At 41.3% G+C, this 22,904-nt stretch overlaps 1 protein-coding gene across 1 annotated transcript in view; it reads right to left on the minus strand.

Moving 5' to 3' along the window:
• LOC103621813 (transducin-like enhancer protein 4) overlaps positions 1-22,904 on the minus strand; it is a 96,575-nt gene that overhangs the window by 29,818 nt on the left and 43,853 nt on the right. Inside the window, exons 5-6 of the mRNA XM_017743320.1 lie at positions 13,682-13,886; positions 13,266-13,282 (exon numbers count right to left, since the gene is read on the minus strand). Coding sequence (XP_017598809.1) covers positions 13,266-13,282; positions 13,682-13,886 — 222 coding nt within the window. The remainder of the gene's footprint in view (positions 1-13,265; positions 13,283-13,681; positions 13,887-22,904) is intronic.

Consider the following 22,904-nt stretch of genomic DNA (forward strand, 5'->3'; position numbering starts at 1 on the left):
AGGATAGGCATTCCAGACATGTATTTTTAAATGCTTTATTTCTGTCTCCTTTCTCTCTTCCTGAAGGACTAAATGTAAAATGAAATCATCTTACAGAAGGACAGCCGCTTCCCCCCTGTGCTCAATCATTCCAGTCACACTATGTTGTCCAGTAACCTGCACTGTAATTCCTCATGAATAAAATGCCAACATTATCATCCAGAGCTATGTTGTTGACATGCGTTTGCTATTTCACTAAAAATACCATTAATTTTCTGGCTTCACAACAGCTGAGCTACTCCCAATTTGAATATACAAAAGAGTATTTTGTTTAAACCAAATTAAAAGCGTTCCAGTAAATGACTTCAATTTTGTTGGCTATACTACTTAGTGTATACAGTTCTATTTAAGCCTCTCTTTTCTCATCTCTACCCCTTCTACACCCCTGTCCTTTTCTCTCTGTTCCCCCCCCCCCCTTCCCTTTATATTTTTAATCCTTTCATTTCAGGAACTGTATTTGCCCAGCAAGACATCCACAGTCAGAGAGAGCTTCAAAAATGTAGTGCCAAAGAGTTAAGGCAATGGGGAAATTGCCTCTGCTCTGTTTTTATTCACCTGTTTGCCAAAACATATTTAGCAGTAAGGAAAGAAAGGGAAAGGGGAGGGAAAAACACATAAATGCTGACTACACCTTCTTTTTCCCATCCAGACAAGTGCCGACATTCCCCATTTAAGCTGGAATGAAAACCACCATTTCTGCCAAGCCCTCCTGGCATCTCACCACTTTATTTGTTCCCATTTGTATCTAATGCTTTTGTCAACAGTTCAACAAAAGTCAAAGCAAACAACCCACTACAAACACTGAGGGTAACAGCAACAAGCATGAATCCTTCACAATTATCCAGCCCAGCTGCTCACTGCCTGTCCAGACTGCTTTCATTTACAACAGTGTCAACAAAAGGCTGAAACCCAATAACTAGGTGGGTCAATACTACCACTGTAAAGCCTCCAGAGAAGAAAATGCTGTTCTGCTGCTTAACTGCTTCAGCAAACATGCAGAATAATTCAGTTAGATAGACAAGTGCTTGCCTAATCATTCGTTGTGTGAATTATTCAAGACTTTCCCTTCAAACTACTAAACGATGGCTCTTCAAATATTTCCAAGGAACCAGCAGATGTCCTACAGGAGAAAAGGGAACATTAGGCACATTCTGATGTAACAGAGGGCAATTGGTAACCTTCAATCTTGAAAAGCATTAATGTTTAGAGGAATAATGCCTTCTTACACCTTGCTTCTGGTATAAAGAGCACACAGCTTTTCACACACAAGTGTTAGGCATGCATCAGTTTACTAGCTGCTTGATCTCTATACAGCATAATCAAGGCTGCTGCCTACAATTTTTCTTCCTTTCTTTCATGGGAATTGTAAAAGAGTTCTCTCCAGACACTATGTAAAGTGTAGGTAAAAATAAGCACAGTAGTTAGTCAGGTGTATGCAGAGAGGAAATACGCATTTATTCCCACATATCTCTTCCTCCACTGCCCCCCATGTTCATTAGACACAACGCAAATGCTCCAAATGCTCACTCCCCTTCCTCCAGAGGCTTCACCTAGGTTCATGTTTACAGCTTCAAAGAGTAGGGCAAAGTAGTCTTACTGCATAGAACCCAATGCTAAGCATTACATGTTTTACTTCAATTGCCTCTCTAGTATGGGAAACAGCTACCTCCAGATGTCTGCTTCCTGGATTTGTTGGCTTTTGTCACAATCACATCATTACATTAACATACTACTTTTAAACTTTTAGCAAACTTTAGGAAAATGGGCAAATTAGTTAACAAATGGTGCTTGTTTTGATTTAATCTCATTATTGGCAAGAACAACCCTGGATATGAACAAATGTTTTTCCTAGGACCAGTTTACATATACATCACAGTGCAGTGTTGGATGGATATGTATCTTGAGCCAGAATACAGTATCAAATACACTTATGAATATTTTATTTTTGACATCTACAGTAACAGTTGCACACGCTGAGTAACTAGTATTCCAGAGAGGATTCCTGGCAGTTTTAAGACTTAGAGTAAGAAAAATTCTGTCTGTATGTCAAATTAAAGAACATATTTTTGTTTTTATAATTAGAATCTGCAACATATTTTGTTTGCAAAACACGCGGCTTTGCAGTGATTGCACTGTAGCAATCTCTGGTGTTGTGTGTTGTCAACATGAGAGACTTCTTCTATTAAATAAAGTTTTCTTCCTCTTTCTGTCCAAAACAATCATTAAACACTTGTCTACTAAATAGCAGCAGCTCCGTCACGCTGTGATCGCCACAGCAGTTAGTAACCACTACAGCCCTATACTATTTGGTGGGAAACTTCTGTTACATTTACTATTATAAATCAGGTTATTGCTATTTACAACACTAAGTTTGTTTACTAGTATTAGCAGGACTGTTACAGTTATCTGCAAGATTTGTAAAATTGTTTAAGGTCCAGGGAGAGCAAAGACACAAGAGAGGTACTGCAACACAGAAAAGACTTGGTGTCAAAAGAGTTGCAGTTTGCACATATTACCTGGGAAAAACCTCTGATGCTAGATAACTAGAAACAGTCTGATGCTAGATACTCTAGAAAGAACAGGGAAGAGAGATAACATCACAATTTTTGATGGTGTCTTCTCTTCCTCATCCAGCAGAACAGGAAGAAGAGTGGAAAAATGGCACCCCCAGCCTTTGCCACAGCTGAAGATAACGTTGTTACCAGAAAATCTTCACAAAGCAAACCAGAGTTCTACAGGTCTGGTAAATAACTTTATTGCTTTCAAACACCTGCAGGGTGATACAAAGCTTTTAGGCTACCTAGATGGTGAGCACACAGTGCTTTTTCTAAGGCACCAAACTGATCCTGGACAGGTGCCGTTATGCTTAAAGTAGGGTGCCTTTTCTACTCTCATGTCAATTATGGATGCTGACGAGGCACTCAAAAAATACTGTACGCCAAGGGAATGGCAGAAAAAGGTTTCTCTAACCCTACAAGGTTTAGTTTAATTGATTTTAAAGGGATTATTTAAAAATTATCCAGACACTGATTTTTTCTCATAAATTGCAGTATGGGACAGCAAGGCTCATTACAAAATAGTATTTGCAGGTCATGGCAGGAAACCTTTCTCAAAGCAGGTAAACAAAAACAAAACATTAATTTCTTCAAGGGCCAAAATAAATTGCAGTTTGGTATTTTTAAAAGAAATGCAGAAGTGGGACAGAAGTATAGCATCAACAGATACAGCTTCAACAAACATATCAGGGAGAAAGGAGAAATATAAACACACAGGTACAGTTACTACAAGCCAGATACAATGATTTCCTAATGCCTGGTGATGTAAGATCACCAGGCAAAGCTTTATGTTATTTAGGTCAGCACTGGCTTTTCAACTCAATGCAACTAGTGATTTCTATAAAGTCTGTCCGCTTTGTTAATATGAAAAAAAGAGCAACAGACTCAGAAATACGTTGCTGTAGCTGAAGAGTTTTATGCTGTGTGTGGTGTGTGCCAAACACAAATCACACACCACTGGGGACAACCCTTCTGGGGGTCACTGTAACTGGGAGACACCTCTCTTGGCCTTTTTTCCACACTCCTGTGCTGCACCTCTGCAGAACATGCCTGTCTGAAAAAGCAGTACTCCGCCAGCAAAATCAGTGTTATTATTTATTTTGATCTGTAAAGATTAATATAGCAAAGAAAATACTGTATGCCCTCTTTCAAACAATACAGTGGCTTGAAATATGCCAGCCTCTCTGTATGGAGAATCTATGATAGCTCAACCAGTTAATGAAAAAAGGAACAAACCTTGTTGAATCTTTTCCTTCTCTCATCCCTCCACCCCACTTGCTCATAAGTATGCAGTAAGAACGCTCCCACAGCTGCATTCACTGCCTCTTGAGTGGCAGAAACAGGGGTGCAGCTGCACCTGATAATATTCGTATGCAAACAAGTAGCACTGCTACACCTCACTTAAAAGCTCCTCGGTACTCTTTGGTAACTTTGCAGATCAAAAAGAAGCAATACAGAGCAATCTGCTGTCCTTTTAATGCAATTAGCAGATTAAAGTGGCATTTCACTTCCAATAGTTCATTATAACACTGATTGCATCCAGCAACTGCTGGTGATACAACATTCACAGTGTTCCCCCTACAGTCCTCCCTGAGACTTGGAGAGTTGGGGCAAGCCCTGAGTTGGCAGCCAGTGGGAAGAGCCAGCAGCCAGCACAACTTCAAGAGCCAGACACGAAATCTGCACCATGGTGCACTGCAGCAGGGATGAGGGTGGCAGAAGGCAAGGGGAGAGAACACCTGGCACCTGCCAGGGCACTGACAGGTAGTCAATAAGCCCCGTGCTAGTGCTCTCTGTAATTCCTTCAGGAGGCAGTGGAAAATACCATCCCCAGGATTTGCACGTCTTAAGCATAGTTGTGGCTGGGCCTCCTGCTGGGTCAGCTGTCACATTTCTTATTTTTGCTACATGTCTCCATTTTAAAATTGTGTGAGACCTCCTCAAGTTCTGTTTCTACTAGTTTTGTGAGAGCGAAGCACGCAAGTGGTGAAGTCCTGTAAAAACGCTGTGTGGACACAAGAGCTTATTTCAGTTTTCCTCTTAAGATTATTTTTTCATGGAAGACTGACAAGCCAAACAATACCTCCTCTTAGGAGAATATTTTTTAAATTTTTTCCCCCCATGCATCCAAAAGCAAGCTAACAGCATCCCAGAAGAAGTGAAATCAAGCTGAATCGTTCAATCCCTTCATTGTGGGAAGTGCTGCTGGGGAAGGACCTGGCTTCACCCCCTCTACCAGGAGCTTGGGGCATCCCTGGGGTCTCCTCCAGCTCTGCCCCTGCTGCTACCAGCCAGCGCAGCCCCACCGGTGCCAAGGAAAGAACAAACTAAAAAAGATTAATTCACAGATGTTCATGCATTTCACACACAGGGTGCCCTGTGGTCCGTTGCCAGGGCAACAGGAGACCACCAGCGCGCGCTTTATTGGCTTTATGAAGTGCGTCTTGGGGGCTATAGTCCGAGAAATGCTGCATGATAATCTTCAGGCTTTTCAGAAGCCTTGTTTTGTGTTTATCCACATTTAACCCTCTGAGTGTTATTACGAGCATCACTGTGTCTGGCATGCCAAGGAAAGTAGAGACAGGATGCAGGGAGACACACACACGGTCTCCGCTTCCAGCCTAGAAACCCTGGAAGGCACATCCTCAGCACCTGCTCCCACCTGCCCTGCACTGAAGTCTTCACTCACCGCCTGCAGGTAAGCTGGCAAGTAAGCTGTTGTAGCACAGAACTCAGTACAACCATGTCTGGGGACAAAACTGACACCAAAAAGCGCAAATAAAATGAAAGTTTCACACTAGACTAACAAACAAGTGGCAGCAAGCATGTTTTCTCAGTAACTTCCGAAGAAGATTAAAAAGAATCAAAAGCGTCCCGCCAACTTTCTAGACACAGTATGCAAAAAACCACACTTTTATTTGGAACCCAATATGTGACACCAGCAAACCATCCATGCCAAAACCTTTCCTGAAACTTATAAATTCACATAAAGAACCTCCCCATCTCTCCTCACTTCACGCTGGTGTCAGGTGTCTCCTCTGGCTGTCCTCTTACTAGCCAAGGCAGGGTTGCAGATGGGGGGGCAGGAGGGAACAGGGGTTAAAATCACAAATGACACAACACCCCAAGCAGCAGCAGCCACCACTGACATCAAGCGCTAATCCAGCAGGAGAAGAGAGGGAGAAAGCGAGGGTGGCAGAAGGGATCAGTTAAAGAAACGGCTTGCATTCAGACTTGCAGGGGAAAGAGCATGCAGAGACAATAATTTCCTGGGAAAAGCAAAAGCCTTACGAGAATTTACTCTGCCTCCTTTATTCAGACAACCAACCCTTTTGTGGCAGGGGCTTCCTGACTGACAGGAACCCAAGGCTCTTTAATAGGATTTCCATATTATTTCCAACACCTGCCTATAAGTTATTTGTTTACATTGAAGAAGGCGAGATTCTCAAATCAGACATCTGCTTCTGGTTCAGGCATATTTTAGGAAACCATCTAGAAAGAAGCTTTGTTGCTATGGAGACATTTTTATTTTCTTCCCTTAGTTGGATGAAAAACATTAGCATTTCCAATTTTTTGTTCTTCAAAAGGCCAAATGTCGCTTAAGAAAAGACAGAACTTTTCAAATTGCTATGCAGAATAGGCTAATCGAGCTTTAGATATTTAATTAATTATTCAACTCAATTAGAGCTGCACCAAAGAGAGGCAGGAAACAGTGCAACTTTCCTGCAAACTTCCCTCAATGGCCAATTCTTGCTGGCTGGTCTAATTGCTTCTTCCCTCAAAGCACAGCTAAAACTTTGTAATTCATGTTGCACTCAACAATCTTGCATAACAACTTGCGAATCAGTCAGACTACTCATTTCCCTCAACTTTTTCTAAAATCAACCTAATCATCTCAGACTAGGAATGTGCTTCTTTCCCAGTGCCAGAAAAGAGGTAGGAAGAGCAATACAAATATTAATATACTACTAGCATTGACCCCTATGACAGAAACTTCCAGCACAAGTCATACGTGTCGCTGAATCCAGAAGGTACACTCCTTCCCTCCCTTTAGCAGATAATCTGCATGCCCAAGGAATCCATTGATTACTTTGGACCTAAGAGTTTAAAAGACAAAATCAAAATGTTAAGTGCTAAAAAAAAAAAAAAAAAAAAAAAATCACAGTGCCAACAGAAATCTGTAAGACAAAAACCTAGCCTGTGTCCCGCTTTGACAAAAATTGAGACACGCTGTTTATTTTCCCCCATGACATCGACAAACATCTATGTAACTTGACCTGCGAATGTGTTCCTCATTCCAACTCATCCGCTATGAGTAAACTAGTGTAAGTCATGAATTCCAGCATCCAAAGTATGATTTTAATTGCATGTTTACAACACGGAAAACTTCAAGAGACAGAATAAACAAATTAATTTCCTCCCTTTACTTCTTTTCCGCCAGCTATTATATTGTCAAAGCCTTTGCGCTGGAGACCTTTCCACCCACCTCCTCATCCCAGCAAACTTCCTCTTCCTACTCTATGATGTGAAATCATAACCCTGTGTTATCAACATCACAGTCTGTTGCCATGGAAATAATTAGACATGACTGCTCAGGTTAGAAATTACAGCCCATGTATGTATTTGCCTTCTGGGTGAAGAGAGCATCTGCAGAGAGAATATTTGAGTTACCCTGTATCACCAAGTGGCAATATAAAAGTTTGACAGTGGGATGCACTACGGGAATTTGACCAAATGTGCGCACACCACTGAGTAAGAGTCACCCTGTGGTAACGTGCAGAAAGATGTAAGACAAGAGGACACTGTGCCATTAATAGACGGAAGTAGGTACAAGGCTATTGGGTAAAAGAGGTGAAGCCATCAAAACTAGAAGAAGCAGCTAATTCTTTGATACCAAAGTATATGCTGTTACTTTCATATGAATATGAATACTCTACACTAAATTAAGCTTCCCAGATGACCTCATGAAAAAGACTAAAGATGTGACACTGCATGAATGAAAGACATTTAAGACTCAGTTGGGGTGGAGGGGAGAAAAGAAGAAGAAAACGCAGCAGGGAGATATATACCTGAGGTTCAATTTCATGTTCCAGAAGTCTGTTAAAAACCACAGGGCTTGAATGACATACTACAAGTTCAGCCATGAAAAGGTTATTAAGAAAAAAAAGCAGTGCCAAAAAATCAGCTCCATAAGATAGACTGAGACAACAAACAGGACCCTGCTAATTAATATTTGTTCTGCTTCAGCAGACAGTTACTGGACGAGACTGCAACAAACAAGCATGTCTCACCCAATCACATCATTAATCCACTCACGTTCACCACCTGAGGACCAGCTATGCCCCACAGATATTTATTCATCTGTTCCACAAACAAACAATTACAACACATTTTCTGGAATTAGGGCACCTGTTACATTCGGCACAGCTTACACGCCCAGAGGCAGATATCAATTAATACTGAAAAATTACTGTATCAGAAGCCAACAGAAGTTATTCATTATTATTTGGTAATGCTACCCCCAAAACACCCACGAAGATCAAAACCACAACTCCTGCAGAGCAGTGTAGTTCAAATACGCTCTGTTTAAAACTACCACTTCATCATAACAGAAAGCAAAATACATGCAATGCTTCATTCCTGAATGTCAAAAGGTACTAACAGAATGACATGACTCTGAAATGTCTGGATTCTAACAAGCCTGTGAAGTGCTTTTTAGCTGAATGGTGATTAATTGGCCAAATAACAAAATGATCAGGAAATAAATTCTGCACGTTTCTTTAAGTTTGTAACAGGTAACCAAATTTTTTGGGCTTGTTTAATACACACTGAATGCAGAGACATTTGGCAAGACACTCATGACACTAGAGGAAGTCTCATTTAAAAGAAACCTGATGAGTAGAACAAAGTCCACAGAATACCTCACAGCAATTTATGTGGTGTTCCTCTACCAGCAGAAGAACAAAGTCAGCAACATAATTACTTTTGGTAATATCCAGAAGTCTTACATTGTATGTTGGGGATTTTTATTTTAAACTATCTTGTACTTTGCAGAAGTATATTCACACAACTCCTCCAAGCATCACAGATTCAGGAGTAAGCAGCTTACTCTTACTTACAACTAAATGAAAAGAGGCCTAAACACTTAATAGTGGCTAACAGCTTGAGAAGCACTGGAGCACCTGCTACCACAAATGTAAATGGAATGTGGGAATTGCATCCATTCACTTTCCCTGTATCGCCCACATGTAATTATTAGCTTTCACACAGATTAAGGCAAAAGTAATTTTATTTCTAAATTCAACTCAATTTGCCCTGACAGACTTCTCCCAATTCAACAGCATGCTGGCCAGAAATCCACCTCAAAGCTGCATTTGATGCATTATTTCAGATCTTTTCTTCTAAAACTCTTTTTCCCCCCCAGAAGAATCTCAAACCAGCTGTTTTATTCCTGTCACAAGACTGCAATTTTCAATTATTGGCACTTGTTGCTGCTGAAAGAGTAGCCCCCAAGACCAAAATGAAAAAAGTTTTCATCATCTTGGCAAGTCTTACTACAGGTATAGTCTGCCCCAAATAATTTAAAAATCAGATAAAAAAAAAAACCTAACAACCAAAAAACAACACAAGCAAACAAACAAACAAACCCCAAAAGAAAGGCAATGCACAACAGGCATATAAAGAACAAGAGATCTGTATTAGAAGTGATAAAAAGTTAACACATGTTGGATCCTGTGCATGAATTCACATGTTTCAGAAGACTCTCAGATTCTTAAACAGTCTGCTCAGGGATATCCAGGCTACCTCTGGCAGGCCCACAACCCAGCCAGCATCTGGGAGGTCCTTCATTCCATTTGCTGCACTTAGAGTCATGGGAAGAGAATGCTAGCACTAGACTACTTTCTGTCAGGTGGAGCTTTTGTACACAAGATGCTTCCATACCTCCTTCAAAGGGAATGTGTTAGAGAAGGAACTTTGTTAGGCACCAGAGAAGCTTTTGCCACATTTGTCCCAGAGATGATACCAGGGCTGGGAAGAAGGACATGCCTCCTGCATCAAGAGATTTCACAGGAGGTGGAAAAGAAACTTGTGCAGTGCAATTAACAAGGAAGAATCCACTTAAAACAATAATCCCTTTTTTTTTTTCTTTTCTTTTTTATAAAAAGAAATTTTACAGCTTTGAAAAGGAGACACACCAAGTCCTCTGCGGAAAGCTGTTCAGCTAACTGCAGAGCTGTTTGTCTTTCTGTCAAAACACATTACTTTCCCTCAGAGCCCTTAAGCTAGGGCTGCACTTTGAGCACAGCCCTGGCGCATGCCACCCTTCCCTTCCCTTTGTCTGCTCAACAGCCTTGCCACTGCACAAAGAGCGCTCCCATGACCCAGTTTACTGCATTTAGAATTTTCCCACACTTCAAACTTTGCAAATAATTTGGAGGACTGAATCCAAGAAGAAATCAAAGAACTCCCAAAGCTGCCCTTCTCCACAGAGCTTGCTGTGCCAACGCTGATCTATTATTTAGGAACAGCTCCTGGACAATCTCACGTTACCTGAAGGTGAATACTCAGTTTCAGCAGTGAACTACTCACTCCAGGGAGGTGCTGAGGAGGACATGAGCCCAGTCTGGCCTATGAGGCATAACACGTCACGTCTGAAAGAGTGATGCAAACTGCCTTTTCCCTAGCCTGAACTAAGAGGACAGTCAGGACCAGCACAGCTAGAGACAGGAAGTTTCAGTAAGAAAACTGCCCAGCAAATCCAAAGCTGGAAGTAGTGGCAAGAAACAGGTCATTTCAGCCAAATTCATTTCTTTGTAGAAATGGGTAGTGTACCTTCGTTATCTCAATTGCACACTAAAGCATAAATTTACACTTCATGAACTATTTTAAAATCCACCCTGCTTAATAATCTATACCAGCAAGAAAACACTTTAAAGTGTCTCTCACAATTAAACCCAGCCACAACCTTATATAAATCAAAATTTTGCTACCATATCAAAACGTTACACTGGGGCTGTATAACATTGCCCATATCCTCATTACATGCTACACTAATTACTACCAGCAGATTCAGAATTTTCTGCACATTAGAGGCTTTTAGAGGAGCTATAAAAAATTTCAGGCATCATTAATTTAAATTTGTATTGAAATTTCCTTTTGACAGATGGCCAAAAATTACTTACTATTTAGAGTACCAGAGCCTGCCTGTTTGCACATTGGAAGAGGAAAGGGAAAAATTAAAAGGAAGAAGGAAATTTATGTCACATTCATTACCTGTTAAATGTTAAGGAGCGTTATCCTGCATGAATAAATTATTTCATACAAGCACACAGACTCCAGCTGGTTCTGGCTGACAAAAACTGTCTCAAGTCACACAGCAGACAATCATAAAAAGCCTCTCTTAACCAGGAACCACTTAAGGGAGGAGGGATCGATTGAACAAGCGACTAACTGCTACTCTGGGCATCACTGAAAACATTTAAGGAAATTAGCAAACTCTTTCACCTTGCAAAGCTGGCAGTAAGCCCCATAATGCTGACACACAAGCCAATTCACAACCTGAGCACCGTGCAAGACAAACATCTACTTCTCATTTCAAAGTAAACTGCACAAAGTAGACACCCTTCTCTCCTTCTGGAAGCTGTATGAGTAACAGCACTTTTGAATCAATCCTAGAAAACATCAACCTTTTCAGTACAAACGCTCCGCCTAACACCCATGCCAGCATAAACACCCCAACATCTCACAAATGTTACAGAAACATGAGTAGCATGTATTGTTTAGAAACAGTCAATGGCACATATTAGCAGTTCTCCTCAGTCATCTTCTTGAATGAAATTGTCATGGTTCCAACTGTACAGGTAGGCAAACTCAATCAAGAAACCAGGTGGGTTTGTACTCTCACATTTAGGTATCTGCTCTGCTTGTATTTGTCAGTTTGAGTGCAGGAAAAAGGAAAATGGACTGAACTTATCTGTTCACAGTGAAGAGTGGGTGTTCTAGGGAAATCATCATGAATGTGTTCTCCAGCCTCATTGCTTAAAGCAGTAGTAGCAGTTTCCAGCCCTCATGATAAAGAGGCTGAGTGGGAAATTCAGGTTGGATGTCAGGAAAAAGTTTTTTACTGAAAGAGTGATAAAAGTTCTGGAAACGTCTGCCCGGGGGGGTGGAGGAGTCACCATCCCTGGATGTGTTTAAATAAAGACTGGATGTGGTTCTCAGCGCCATGGTTTAGTTGAGGTGGTGTTAGGCATGGGTTGGACTTGGTGATCTTGAAGGTCTCTTCCAATCTGGTGATTCTGTGATTCTGTGAAATCCAACATGCTGTTGTCTTATGTCAGCAGATAGACAGCTTCAGTGCCTTTGCTGGTCACTGTGAAAACTGACAGCTCCTGTCAGCTCCTGGTTGTTATGCAGAGCCATGTGGGTAACAGCAAAACTGACAACTACCAGCTCAGTTGCACTTGGCTGGGACATGTCAGGGTTGCCAGTGGCAGAATGGATGTGTTGGGAAAGGCTGTGGGACACATCCCCACCTGTAGTTGCCAAAGAAGCAGGGGCATGGCCCCTAGTGTCAGCCCTGGCTGAACAGGTCTCTGGTATGGACAAAGCCTGTGCCCAGAACCATGCTCCTCCCAACACGGTCAAAGGCACACTGGTAGTATCTACCTGACAAGATCCTGCTAATCTTGTCTAATGCACTCGTGCTGTGAACATCTCTTCCACCACCTCCCCAACCCGAAGGATATATTGTATCTTCCTAAAAAAAAAGCACCACTAGAAACTTGACAAATTGTTTCTAAGTGCTCAATAAGGCTAGTGTAGGTCTTGCCATTTCTAAGAGAAGGGTTTCTTTCATTTCACACTCAGCACCACCTAGTAAGGCTTGATCTTGTGTTTCTGAAAACTGCAAACTAGGAGAGCAGACCCATCAAGGAAGAGAAAAGGGCTAAGACACATCTCCCCACCTGCAGCATTAAAACTCCAGGAGTCCCTGAGAGACTCTGGTGGCCATCAGTATAGAAAAGCATCACATAGCACTGAATCATATCTATTACTAAATGCTCAAGATTTTCCAAGTTACAAGGTGTGTTATTACATCTACTTATGAACACTACCTTACCCAGGATACAGGTATGCTGCTGAGTCACTCAGAACCTGAAAATTAATTTTTGGAAAAGGAAGGCAGAATCCCCAGTGCAACATTCGTCAGGGTAGAGGGAAGGGCAGCTCACTCCTCTCAACTACAGGACAGCACGTAGCACCCCACCTCTCCCCTGTGAGCAACAGAGCTCTCCTTTCTCAACTGCATTAAATATCAGAATTACAATTTACAGCCTGCAAATGACTTAAGACTACTGGCTTACTCCTTCTGTCTTAAAAGCTTGTACCCAGACCTTGGGCAGACCTTTCTTTCTATCCAAGAACAGCCTCAATGCTGTTCCAGCAAACTCACTGGTTGGCATGTTGCTTGCAATCCCAGCTGCCCCACTACCAGCCACTGCCTAAATGTGATACACAGGTTGTGCAGGGTGCTGCCAATCTACAGAAGCATCACAACCCAGCTCCACTTTGTGACTTTTTCCACCACTCTGTGCCACACTTCAGAAAAATGCAGCATTCATGCAGTCCTGTCGAGCTACCCTTTGCACCTACAAAATGGAATCCTACCTTGATGGAGTCTCTGTCTGCATGCAGAGCAGCCCCCGTGCGTAAGGAGGGGGAGAGATGGTGGCAGAGAATGGGCATGGGGGGAAGAGAGAAAGAGAAAAGCACTAGTTAGTTTACATAAAATTATACATTTATCATACTCCGAAGAAAGAATCTTGATGTCTGTTAAATAATAAATTGCACAGATGTTAAGTTTTCTGTAGAGTTAATTATTAATGCTGTACAGCCAGATTTATAAAACTGTATTTCTAGCATTTGAACACAATTTCTGGTTACTGCTAGATACTAAACACTAAAGTAATCAGCTAGGAACTCTTCTGAAAATTCCTCTCCCCCCTCCCCTTTGCTTGTTTTAAACAGGAGAATTTGAAAAAAAGAAGGGAAACGAAGCCTCACACTCATCTAGCAGCACCTACCTCTTTGGTGATCATTATCATGGTGCTTCTTCTCATCTTTAATTGGGAGGTGGGACTGCCCCCCCAGTGCACTGGACAGTGCCAGGAGACCAGCACTGCTGCCAATGGGGGGGATGGCTGGAGGCTGCAAGCCCGAGGGGTGCGGAGTGAGCGGCACGGGAAGACCATGTCCATGTGACAAGTGCTGGGCCTGGAGCTGTTGCTGCTGTGAAAAACAAAACACAGATATTGAATTTGTTCAGGGAGCTGGGGATTGTCTGACTGATCACCTACATCAACTGACTGATCAATCAATGAATCTGATCAATCCAAGATATTAATGCTCACAAACATCCTTAAAAATGTCCATATGTTTGGACAAAACATATTCAGACTGATATGGAAAAACCTCAGGCTGAACAGGAAAACAACAACAAAAATTAAAAAATAAAAAAAAAGCAAGTGAATGTTACCATTTTGGTGAATTTTTTATTTTTTGACAGAGGTATTACACTTTTCTCTTTCTAGTGGAAACATACCATGTGCACATCTAATCAAAACATATGTAACTGTAAAAGCAGTTATATAATGAAAAAAAAAAGCTGAAAATTGAGAAAATTAGTGTTAAACAGTTCTCCCAGCGCTACTGCACAGCATGCAGTGAAAGTTAATTTGAAAGAGAAAACCTGAATTAACAATCCAGAAAAGGAAACTGGTTGCAGCCACCGTTTTAAGCCCTTTAAGTGTCCTCAGTGGTACTTGAGCAAATTACTAAAGAAAATCTAATGTAGCAAGGCTTGGGTCTTCCTGTAGGCTTGCTCAATAATGCTGAAATAATTGGGCACTCTGTGCACGTTTAGTGATGCTCGAATGAAAAGCTAGAGGCCTGCCCTTGTACTCTTCTCTAGCTGCTGACTCTGTGTTGTGACAGGTTTATTTGAGTGGGACTGTGATGCATGCACCAGTAACTGCACTGACAAAGAGTTTAAAGTCATTTTTACCAGTACACTGGCAACACATAGAGAAAGCCCTTGAGAGGTTCAAATTGGAGTGCTTGACCTCAACCGGAGCTGCATCAAGCTCTGTGCTTTTCTAACCACCGTGGGGTAGATAGACTGTTGCTATTCATTGGGAAGGCAAGGGAAAAAAACCCTGACAAATCAACAACAAAAACCAAACAGGTGAAAAAGTTTAGTTAAATATATCCCAAGAGAGATCTGTTCAGGTCTAAGGCTTACACCTTAACCATCCAACTAATTTCTGTTCACAGAATAACCAGATTACCTCTGAAATTTTCTTTTCATTTTCTAGCAGCTATTGCTCAGGATAAATCAAATCCCAAGTCCTCTAGGATTGTTCTCTCCCACCTGCATGTCTGTATACAGAACTTTAGAACAAATAAAAACTTAACTTGCTTTGCATAAAACCATTCCACTTTAAACTTCTAAGACTTGAGACTGACCTTACATGAAGGTGAGCTGAAAGTAAAAGGCTGCAAGTCACAGCACGCTAGATAACCCTTGCAGCACACTGCACACATACCTCCCTTGACACCCCACCCTGAAAGTAGAGATCCTTCTCTTCCTCTTGGAAATAAACCCCATGCAGTGGAATCAGAGGGGCAGTGGCATACACAAGTCATCTAATCCAGATCAGTGCCAGGGAAAGGAGGGGAATGATCTAAAAGAAAGGTATGGGGGAGTAAAAATACAAAAGAAGCTGGGGGGCAGACACCAAACCCAAAACTAAACAAACAAAAACCAAGTGGAAGAAGAAGGAAAGGCTCAATCTTTTTCCTGCTTGCGAACCCATGTCATTCCAACAGGTATTCCTTCTTGTAAAATGTATCAAACCCTTTTTGCTTGCTTGATGCTCTTATGGCAGTATGCTTCATTCTTCAGAATATTAAATTAACTACAATGAAACAAAGCAGGAGAAAATAGTGTATTGCTTAGCTTCAGGGTTTGAACGGGGCTGCCTTACAACAATCTGGCATGCTCAATCTGGGGAGGGAGGAGAAGAATGAGCAAAAGAAAAGCGATAAACAATATAAAGTGTGTTCTGCTATATCATTTTGAACAAGGAATCTCCCATTCCTATTTGAGAATGTGCTATAAACCACTGCAAGAAGATCTCTCTGTCTGAATCTGCCAGCAGCTTAAATCACAGACTTTGAGAAGAGCCTGAGAATATCAACAGTGAGCTTTCCCCTTGTTAACTACTACACTGTCAACTGAAGAGGAACAATCACTGCACACTACTGTACAATCCATACAGACCTGCCTACTGACCTACCCAATTTGCATTATATGACCTCCTCTATTGATATAGGATGGCTTCCAAAGAGCTGGAAGAAAACCACACTGTGAATGTAATCCCCTTTTTTACTGCTCTTTGTTGGGAATCTCTCTACATAGCTCAGCAAGACAACAGCACAGACTGAAGTTTGGATGTACTGAATATCATTAATGACTCCAAGACATAATATGGTGTTTGAAAGTAGTAGCCTAGCAGCTTGAGATCACCCAGAACAGCTGGGCTGCCCAAGTCCCTCTTGGCCAAGAATCGATGTGTTTTCACTGAATCACAGAGAGCTCTGAAAATAACTGCAGAGAGTGCGGAATAAAAAAACCAAACCCAGAGCCTTACGGCCACAGAGAACTTTTCTGAAGAGACCAAGCTCTTCCATTAAAAGGGATGGGAACCTGAAATCTTACAAGAACATGGCCTCAGAAGTGACAAAGTGTCATTCACTGATAGAGCAGAAATTTGGTGCAATTCAGTCACATTGTAACAGCAGAAAGAAAATTATTAGGTATGAAAACCAGACTGTTAAACAAGTCTAAGCTAACACCCAAAATTCCAGCAGAGACCCACATGCCTGTGCCACACAAGGATGATATTGTTGCAGGCTGTTAGATGGGGTGGAAGTAAAATTTCAACAACAGGAGGAAGACTGTGGACTAGGACTGCATTGGTATGGGAAAGACTATGACCTCCTCCAATAAAAGGAGCAATGCTGAACACCAAAAATGAGGCACTGGGCCAAAACCAGAAAGGAAGCAAATTCAAGTGAAACAATGAGCAGGCTTTTGCTCTCAAAACATAGAAGAGGAAAAGGAAATAAAAGTATATAATAATGTAATTAGTGCTGTTTGCTAATAGGCTTAGTCAAGAAGGTAAAGACAAAGTGCCATTTCCAAACCTTTTAAAACAATTAGTGTATTCTAATACCCACACATGGACAGCTTGACTTTGTTTTTCCATTGCTTATGAGTGTCATTGGTGAGCATCAGACGGCCTACATGCAGCCATTTGTTTAAATGGAAATTTAGATAAAAATGGGAAATTCCTTAGCCCACTAGGCATCAGATTAGTGCTACAAAAGTGGCAAAAAAAGGTGATCTCCTCGAGTCATCAAAATGCCAAAGATATGGAGGAGTAAGATAACTGATAGATATTCACCACACAAAGAAATATTCCACTGCGGAAGAAAGTTCACAGTTGTTTCTGCCTGTAGGATGAATTTAGATCATAAAATCTGACACAATTTAAAAACTTGCAAGGAAAGCCTGAAAATGAGCCAACTGAGCAACCACATAATTTTTTTTAAGTTGCTGTAATGCCTTCTCTTCCCTTCTTCATCTTCTCTTTAATTTGTTATCTTTGGTCATGTTATTTATTAACTCTTAGCATGTGGCTAACTTTAGACAATCCCACCACAGTTGACTACAGTATGCATAAAGTCAAGCATACATCTTCAGCATTAATGCATAATAGGTGAAAACTTGGAAAGGAAGACTTTATGATGCTGTAAATTTTCCAGAATTATTTGAAAATAAAACAAGCAACAGTTAGCTACCAAGAAATACACCCTACGGAGTTACAAAATAGATTGCAATGTTTTTAAGGAGCATTCAACACACACTAAATATAAGAGCACAGGGTAAACACAGCAATCAGAAAGAAGCCAAGAAAGAAGACTGCATTCTTTTTAGTAATACGTTTAGGAAGATGATCATTTAAATCAGCTGAGTAGTAAAAACTGAAGTAAAGCTTTCAAAACACATTAACACATGTCAAATAAAGATAACATCTGGCTGCTACTAATGGTATTTTCTTTTCTGTATATTCTTCTAGGCCGTCTAGAGTAAGGAATAAAGTAACTCCAAAGTCACGTCTACACAAATAGGTAAAAAGGATTTGCTGAAGGTTTTTATCTGAGTAACACTAATTTTTAGAACCACCATTCTAAATATTGACGCTTAGCTTAATTCTTTTCCCAACACATCTTAAGAGATCAACTTTAAAGTAAAATGTGGTAACAAACCCACTAACAAATTAGCTTCAAATGCTCTCTTGTTATAGTCAGCACATTCAAAGCCTATTTTCCTGGAAGAAGTTCAAGTTTTTACTGGATACTTTCCAAGCAGCTCTGTGTTGCAGTAATCTACCACTTTCCCTCTTACAGACCCGCAAAAGTCACAGCTATTACTCAAACAACCCGAACATACTACTCTAATCTGAAGACATTTCTAATGTTAACAACTAATGTCTCAAAAAGATATTTTGTCTTTTGTATTTATACACATGTTCACTACGCATACCTGCAATACTGCTAGGACCTCAAAAAAATCTGAATAAAATAGCTTCATTGTTTGTTTGAAATGAGTTAGGTGCTGTGGTTGATTGCTCAGAGCGAATCATTTAGTAAGACAGCATACAGACAAAACAGAACCCAAGATGAAGAGAAAACAAAGACATAAAAACAATGGCTCCAGAGTATACAATATCAATGTCAATGGTTTGGAAACCAGCAAAGGCAATCCTCTGGCACACACAGTTATGAGTGTACTTAAGATGATATGAATTTTTATCTATCACGCCTGTTCGCACCCTTGATGTCGTCTGCACTATTTGTACTTCCTTTGTACTGTTCTCTCTCTGGTGGCAGACATTTTAAAAAAAAGTTTTTCTGATGTTATGATACAAGACAGCAAAACAGCCTACAAAGAGAGTCATACATCAGTTCTTCCAGTGGAATGGTTCTGGAGCTATATGGGTATATACCATATAATTGTTCTGCATAAAGAAACAGTGCTACTGCTGTACAGTAGAATAAACTACTACTCTTACCCTTTTAAGGGAGAGTGATCAGTTTGAAAATTATTACAGTGCCCAAAGTAAAAGGAAATATCCTGGTGGGAGTCTTCTTTAGACCACCAAGATGAAGAGGCAGTTGAAATAGTCTATAAACAGTTGGCAGAATTCTCACAATCACAAGCTCTTCCTCTCTTAAGGGATTTCAACTTACAAGATGTCTGCTAGAAATACAACACAACAGAGAGAAAGTAGTCCAGGAGGTTCCTGGAGGACGATTTCCTCACATAGTGGGTGAGGGAGAGAACAAGGGCTGGTGCCCCACTGGACCTGCTGTTTGTTTGAACAAACTAGGATTAGTGGGAGAGGTGGTGATCAGAGGCCATCTTGGGCACAGCAATCAAAAACTGTTATGAGTTTTCAGTTCCTGGAGAAAGAGGGAATCAGTAAAACTGCTGCCTTGAAGTTCTGAAGGGCACTTTGACCTATTTAGGGGACTAGTTGTGAGAGTCCCTTGGCAGGCAATCTTGAGGGCCACAAGGGTCCAGGATAGCTGGATGTACTTTAAGGAAATCTAAAGGCACATGAGCAGGCTCTACCCCTGTGTCAACAAACGGGGAAGAAGACCAGCCTGGTTAAACAAACAGTTTTGGGTAGAACTCAGTTTAAAAACAAGGCATGTATCAGCTTCAGAAGAAGGAGCAGGCAACTTGGGAGGACAAACAAGGATATCATGAGGTTACCCAGGGGAAAAATTAGAAGGGCCAAAGTCTAACTGGAACTTAATCTGGTTACTGCCAAAAAAGAAAAGGAAAATGTTTTTACAAATATATCAGCAACAAAAGAAGGGCTGAAGGAACTCTACATTCTTTACTGGATGTAGGGGGAAACGAAACATAGTAAAAAAGTATGAAGAAAAATCTGAGGTTCTTAACGCCTTCTTTGCCTCAGTCTTTAATAATGACACCAGCTGTCCTCCAAGTACCCAGCTCTGAGAGGTGGGATGGGAGCAGAATGATGCACCCATAACCCAGAAGGAAAAGTTCAGCAGCATGTTAACACCATTTAGATGCACACAAGTCTATGGGGCCAGATGGGATCCACCCAAGGGTATTGAGGGAGCTGGTGGCAGAGTTCAGCAAGCCACTTGCCATCATTTACCACCAGTCCTGGCTAACCAGGGAGGTCCCAATAGACTGGAAGTTAGCAAATGTGACCCCCATCTACAAGACGGCCCAGTAGAAGGATACAGGAAAATACAGACTTGTCAATATGACGTCAGTGCTGGGGAAGGTTACAAAACAGATAATCTTGAGTGCCATTATGGACATACAGGACAGTCAGAGAATCAGGCCCAGCCAGCATGGGTTTGTGAAAGGCACATCTTGCTTGACCAACCAGATGGATGAGAGAAAGGCTGTGGATGTTGTCTACATGGACTTTAGTAAAGCCTTTGACACCTTTTCTCATAGCATTCTCTAGGAGAAACTGGTTTCCCATGGTAAAGAGTAGTGCATTCTTTGCCGGATAAAAACTGACTGGATGGCTGGGCCCGCAGTGTCGGTGAATGGAGTTACATCAGCTGGCAGCCCAGGTCTCAGTGTTGAAGACAGCTCTGTTTAACATCTTTATCGACAATCTGGACAAGGGGATTGAGTGCCCCCTCACTCAGTTTGCAGAAGACACCATGCTGGGGAGGAGGACAGGAAGGCTCTACTGAGGGTTCTTGACTGGATCAATGAGCCAAGGTTAACAGTATAAGCTTCAACAAGACCAAGTCATGACAGCCCGAGGCAGTGATACAGGCTGAGGGCAGAGTGGCTGGAAAGCTGACTGGTGGAAAAACACCTGGGAGTGCTGGTTGACGCAGCTGAACATGAGCCAGCTGTGCCCAGGTGGCCAAGAAGGCCAACGGCATCCTGGCCTTCATCAGCAATAGTGTGGCCAGCAGGACCAGGGAAGGGATCATTGCCCTGTATTCACACTGTTGAGGCCCCAACTCAAGCGCTGTGTTCAGTTCTGGGGCCCTCAATTTAGGAAAGACATTGAGGGGCTGGAGTGTATCCACAAAAGGGCAACAGAGCTGGTGAAGGGTCTGGAGCACAAGTCCTGTGAAGAGCGGCTAAGGCAGCTGGGGCTGTTTAGACTGGCGAAAAGGGAGCTCGGGAGACATTATCTGTTTACAACAGCCTGAGAGAAGGTTGCAGTGCAGCAGGAGTCAGTCTCTTCTCCCAGGCAACTAGGTATTGGATGAGAGGAAATGGCCTCAAGCTGTGCCAGGGGAGGATATTAGGAAAACCTCTTCACTGAAAACATGGTCATGCATCGAACAGGCTGCCCAGGGAGGTGGTGGAACCACCATACATGGAAGTGCTCAGAAAAACTTCTGGATGTGGCACCTGGAAACATGGCTTAATTGTAAACACAGTGGTGCTGGTCTAAGGGTTGGATCTAATGATCTTAGAGGTGTTTTCCAGCATAAAAAATCCTGTGATTCTATGAAATGTATCAGATTAGTGGAAACTTTAAATGCTCAGATGCAACTGATCTACTAGAAAATTTGGATGTGTCTGTTCACAAAGGGGCATGAATACAGACCTTAAACAAAAATCCAGGAATAAGAATGAAAAACAATGAAAAAGGAGAGAGAATAAGGAGCAGACTAATAATAAAAATAATGATCATAACAATGCTTTTTTTTTTTTTAAGAATCAAATGCCAGGCTACTTGCTCTCTAAGAATCAGCAATTTCTGTCTTTGAGGATGCTGATTCCACAGAAGGAAAGCAAGCTCCACTGAGGAAACTATGGGGGGAAGGAAAAAAATCAATAGCTGTCATTAATCAGAAGAGGAGCATTTAGAGCTCCTACATAAATAACAAAGAAACCATCAGAATCATATCTCTTCAAATTGCTTCAAAGATCTTTTAAGTGATCTAGGAACAAAAAGTCATCTCCCAAATCATACTGTGGCATGAAAGGCAATATATGCAGAGCACATTTCCATTCTTAATCATATATATGGGAACATCTGTCAGGATACATGTTTCACCATTTGTCCTCCCTTCCACTCTTACGACTATTTTTCACTCAGTGAAACAGCATAGACAGACAACAAAAAATTAATACAACCTACTAACGAGTAAAAGATTCATGGCAAAAAAATGGACAGAATCTTAATAAGGGAAAAACCTAGACCTCTGCAAAAGGTAAGTTCACCTTCCCACAGAATTTAGAGTTCAGTAGTTCCTTCTTCTGGTTGCAGGACTTCATCTCAATTTCACACTGGAGGTGAGGGAGGAAGAATGAAACTCTTCAGAATCACTTTCTAATATCATTTAATAAAGGGCAGAAATTCCTGCATAAATCATGTAACAAACAAACTCTCTTCTTCCTTCTCCCCCATCAATTTCTATCTAAGGTAAAGAAAATCCACATCTTCTGCCAGAGAAGGCAGAAAGCACGAACAGTAAGCTAAAGGTCTTGCCATGAAGAGTGCTAGTGGTGTGATATGTGCCTCGACATAACAAACCTCTGCTTCAAAACTTTTTCACACAGACCAGTGTAAAAATAACAATGGCAGCAAATGGGTGTTTTCTGCTACATATAAACTGATGGCAAAATTAATCTCTGACTAAGTAGGCACACACTGGTTCGGGTACCTTATTTACTAAATGCTCCACTAACATCCTACCAATAGACACTGGGAAGAGATTTTTTTTCTCCTCTGGCCTAACAGTAAAAAGGCTGCATCTCTGTTGTGACCTTGTAAATTCTGGTCATTTTCTTTAGAAATGAAAGCAATGTCTATGCTTTTCCCAGCAGACTTCTAAATAATCTTCTAGGGTTACCACAGTAAAAAAGTTTCTGAAACCCTGGGCTAAAAAGTGAAAAAGTTACCATCTGAGATGTATCACAAATCAAATAATAAAAGCCAGAAGTTAAGCAATACCACTGGTCACAGAGAGATTCAAGTGGCTAAATCTATAAGCAATTATATTACCAGAGCTTTCAAATATGGCAAATATAATTCACTTCTAAGATTCCTCACAAGGTATAGTTTTAGAGCCATGTAATATCAGCATAAAAGAGATGCATGTTAGGCATCTCATATGTCTGTTTCTCTAATGCATCTTATAAGGTTA

Source organism: Corvus brachyrhynchos, unplaced genomic scaffold (assembly GCF_000691975.1).
Source record: "Corvus brachyrhynchos isolate BGI_N302 unplaced genomic scaffold, ASM69197v1 scaffold399, whole genome shotgun sequence".
Lineage (NCBI taxonomy): Eukaryota > Metazoa > Chordata > Aves > Passeriformes > Corvidae > Corvus > Corvus brachyrhynchos.